Below are 4475 nucleotides of genomic sequence, written 5' to 3' on the forward strand. Positions count from 1 at the left end.
GCTGCTTGTGGCAAGTTTTTTTGATCTCTAAAAGCAGATGTCAGTATACAGAACAAAAGCATGCTAAGCTTCTACTATACCAGTGCATATTTTTTTTCCCCTTTTTGTGATATGATACACCCAGGAGCAGACGAAGCCCCTGTGCGGTGTAGCCGCGTGGGTCAGCCTGGCCTCTAGAGCCCTCGGGGACAGAGGGAGCCCCAGCTGCAGCCAAGTGCAATGGTCACTTCAGTTTCGCTTTTGAAGGTGCAAAGGCAGGGACAACTCTCTCTCCCTTTTCTTTACAGGTAAATCTTCAAACTAGTCCTGCAGTGATTACTACCAGTTTAAAATACTGTGGCTTTTTTTTTTCAACCTCCCGATAATGTAAGTTTCCCTACAATCAACACAGAACTTGGAGCCTGCTATGGTTATTTTGTTCCTTATGCATGTGGATCTCACCCTTGTGCTGAAGAAGAAAAGCAGGTACATTTTATAGTATATTCCTCCTAGCTTCAGGTGCTTCTGTGCTTCTCTGAACACTATCCCTTTGAGTTAAAATCCTTTGGAAAGCTGTGTGTTTTGGTATGATGAAGTCCAGGATAGCAGTTCTAGCCTATAGTACTGTGACTTAACATTTGTCCTCTGTATCCCTTGTGTGTTGTCCAGAAAACTCTTTAAACCAGTCTAGGGTCATCGAGTTCCTCCAGACTCTCTAAGTCTGCCCAGAGCCTTAGCCGTGCTGAGGCAACTTTCTTCCAGTTTGGGAATTATCCAGAGCTCTCTCTCCATATATCTTTAAGGCACAATCTAGTATCATTAACAGCTTGATTCAATCATTAACAAGAAGTTGCAAAAGGACAAGCAAACTGCCAGGGATGACAGCAAACAGTTTGGCAGGCGGTGGGGAAGGAACAGCTGTGTCATGTTTAAGCTCAGAGCCTGAGGCGAGGGAGACCTGAGTCCTGCCGAGGCAGGTGAGCAGCACCTGGGAGTTGTTGCTGTGGATTTAACTTGGTGTGGGGCCTCACTGCACCTGAGGTAAGCTAGTCCTAGACTTACACACTCTGCATGTGCAGTCTGTTTTTCTGAGAAAAGGGATTTTGAATAATGCTTGAAAATATTCCTTTTCCCATCATTTCTGGTAGTGTTCACTAGCGGGTGAAGTTCTGTGTCTCAGGGAGATCTAGGGAAGCATGAACTATACAAGGACTTTGACAAAAGTTTTTTTAAGCCAGTTGCTCAAGTAAAAGGATCTTTTAACTGAAAGGAAAAGAAACTAAAAAATCTGTTAATCATGCTCTGAAGGAAAACTAGATCTCAGGGGTCTGATTCCAGCTCACAGACTTTTACAGGACTTTCAGCCCAGAAAGAAGAGAGGAAGACAAATGTTTGCTTTTTGTGTACAGGCTCCTCAGTGTGGACCAGCTCAGTGGGTAGCAGAGGTTGTCTCTAAAAAAGCAAGCAGGATTCCCTCATAGCAGGAAAATAATATTTTGCTGCATTATGTGGGTGAAATTGCCCTCTCCTTTTCTTAGAGTAGACGGCTGATGTGAGGGTGCTTCCATACTGCACCCTGTCTCCTTTCAGTATTACTGGCTGCTCTCATGCATGCTTTCAGGCCAGTTGTTGTGGACAGATTCTTGCAGATACTCTTTCTTACTCTCTCCCTTGTCTGCTCCTCTCATCCTCTGCATTTCTGCAGGTGACATAATGGCAGGACAGACAACAGAGCAGCCTGCCTCACCTGCAAATGCATCCATTCACATATTCCTCATCTGGCCTGGACTGAGAGGTTTTTTTTTTATTCATGGAAATTAAAAGTATCCTTTTTTATTCTGCTCTTCACCAATTTTACTCACTTATTTTACATCCATCCAACACAGTTACATTTAAGACTATGATCTTTCTAGATACGTAATGCCTTCAAACCAGAAAGCACTGTCAGCATCTTGCTGAATTCCAGCTTTCCAAAAAATGGCAGAGTTAGTTAGGGCTTAAAAATATCTTAGCTCCCTTGAAGTGAATGGAGACTTGAAAACTAAAGAGAATACGGTCACTCCTTTATGCACTCACTGGTACCTATCTATAATGCTATCAAATTAACTCAGCCTGGAGCATAGGTAGAGATAGAGCTTGGTAGCAATCAATTTTTATCAGTGTGTGTTATTTTAGTCAAGTCCAGTGATGGTTTGAGCTCACATCGCCTCCAGTGTCTGTTACCATGTGGATAACAGAAAGATATTTCACACAGGTCAATGAGATACAGATGTTCTATCAAATTTTGTTAGAATTTTCTTACATTTCAGAGGTGAAAAAAAAGGGAGGCTTTGGTGTGAAAAATAAAAATTTCAAATGTTTTGCTGGGATCTAGTGATTCTCTGGGATCAGACAAGGATGATCAAATAGTGTTTGTGCTTTCTGGGGAAATGAAGGAGGCCCAGTAACCTACAATTTCCCTTTCCCTGTTATTCTGGGAGAATCCTGTCTTTTGGAAACACTGTCATCAATTACATCTAGCCAAACTAAGTGCCCTATTCATTTCTGTTTCTCATATAAGTACTCTTCTTCTTTGTGCTACATGGAATAAAATTAATATAGGTTAATCAGTAACTAATTATTCCAACAGCAGCTGAACAGTCTCATGTGTTCCCAGCTGTAAGGAATCTAAAATCTGTCTTTTGACTTTTGTGTAGGTATGGATATATTCCACATTGCCAAGTCTTCCAGCAGCAAGTGAAAAACATGTATCTGTTCCTCCTTTCCAATTTATATTTGCTTTTGAAAGCCACTGGCACCAAAGACATTATATTTGGTCGTAATAATTTCACAGAATATCAAGTGGGCAACATGAGCCTGATTCTCTCTGTCCCACATGGTGGGTCAATGGAACCCAAAGACATCCCTGATCGAGAGGCTGCCTGTTGGGATGCAAAGACATCCTCTTGTATTTTCTCTCATGAGTGTCCTCCTGGACATATTCGAAATGATAAGAAATGCAAAGTGTCTACCAACCAAGACAGGTATACTATAGAGGTGGCTCAGGCTCTTGCTGAAGAAATCAACAAAATTACTGATGGCTTCTTTCCACATATCATTATAAACCACCTACAGAGGTTCAAGATGGATGCTAACAGGAAAAAGGAAGAAGCCTCCTTTGGAATTCCACAAGCGGAACAGGCCTGGGAGGAGTACATGGGATTTTTGACCACTGCAAAATCGCAGATGACAGGGGGCCTGATTCTCGATATCCATGGACAAGCACATCCTGAAGGGTGGATAGAACTAGGTTACACACTCTCCAAAAATTCCCTCAACTCAGGTGTTTTTTCTGCATCATGTTCCTCAATTAGGCATCTGGCCAGTCAGCTAGTCAACGTGTCTTCTGAGACTTTGATAGCAGGGAAAAGAAGTTTGGGTAAATATATTGAAGAACAAAGTAACAGTTACGTTTGTGTGCCTTCTCCATCCAACCCTAGCCCAAATAATGGGAGCTATTATAGTGGTGGATACATAACAAAGACTTTTGGTTCCCGTAGTTCTGGCACTGTTGATGCCATTCAGCTTGAACTACCCCAGTGGGTGAGGGCAGGTGAAGAACGTCCCAGATTTTGTAAAGCACTAGCAAGGGCTGTAATGAAATTCTGGCAAACTAACTACTGCAGCCAGTTTAACCATCAGTTTCTGCCATGCTGAAAGAGGCTGTCTTGATAAGATACTTTTCCATAACACAGTAGTGATCTGGAACAACAAAACAACTGGAGCACCTGGAACATTTAAGCCTGCAATATAATTGCAGATGCTGGTGGAAAGAAACTAACCTGTGAAGGAACACAGGGACATCAACACAGAGAAAATCCACAGCTAATACCAGCAAGTCCATTAACACACAGCTTTGTACTAGATCCAGCACTGAAAAAACTGCTTGAAGATGAGTCTGGTATATTTGGAAGCGTCACTTGCCTGTTATGCTTTTCTGTGCTTAATTTCTTTCCAGGAGCACCCCCTGTTGTCTAGCACAAAATAAAAAAAATGTTCTTCTTCTAATGAATTCTGTGCGGTGCAATGCCTTAGTGGATTATCTGTTCAAAGAAATGAAGTGTCTCTGCTTTTCTTGTGACACTTAAGACAGACAATTGGATAATATCGTGCAAAATGTTTGAGGCTGGGACTAGTTTCCATTTGGTGTTTATAAAGCCCTAGGAGTTGGAACTCTTGAGGTAGAAAGTAATGCTGAGCAATGGCACGCTGTCTGAATGACTGCAGGTTTTGTTAATGAATTATGAAAAAATATCTAGGAGCATGAGAGCACTGAATTTTTGTCACATTTTAAATAGCACAACCAGGTAGTAACTGGATGGAAGGCTGCTAAAGGTAACAATGCATAGCATGCGTTTTTGACAGTTTTCCTTATTGCATGGTTCCCTCCTGAGAGCTGGTCTATTGATTTCATTCAGCATAGCATTAAACACTTGATTGTTACTGGGAATAGAATA

General features: G+C 41.8%; 1 protein-coding gene across 1 annotated transcript; it reads left to right on the forward strand.

Moving 5' to 3' along the window:
- Nucleotides 1-937: 937 nt before the first annotated feature.
- LOC147601361 (uncharacterized) lies at nucleotides 938-4021 on the forward strand. The gene is made up of 2 exons (XM_086745314.1): nucleotides 938-1020; nucleotides 2676-4021. The coding sequence occupies exon 2, from the start codon at nucleotides 2725-2727 to the stop codon at nucleotides 3673-3675; it is 951 nt and encodes a 316-aa protein (XP_086601440.1). The 5' UTR covers nucleotides 938-1020; nucleotides 2676-2724; the 3' UTR covers nucleotides 3676-4021.
- Nucleotides 4022-4475: the final 454 nt, after the last annotated feature.

Source organism: Chlamydotis macqueenii, chromosome 3, assembly GCF_036417535.1.
Source record: "Chlamydotis macqueenii isolate bChlMac1 chromosome 3, bChlMac1.mat, whole genome shotgun sequence".
Taxonomy (NCBI): domain Eukaryota; kingdom Metazoa; phylum Chordata; class Aves; order Otidiformes; family Otididae; genus Chlamydotis; species Chlamydotis macqueenii.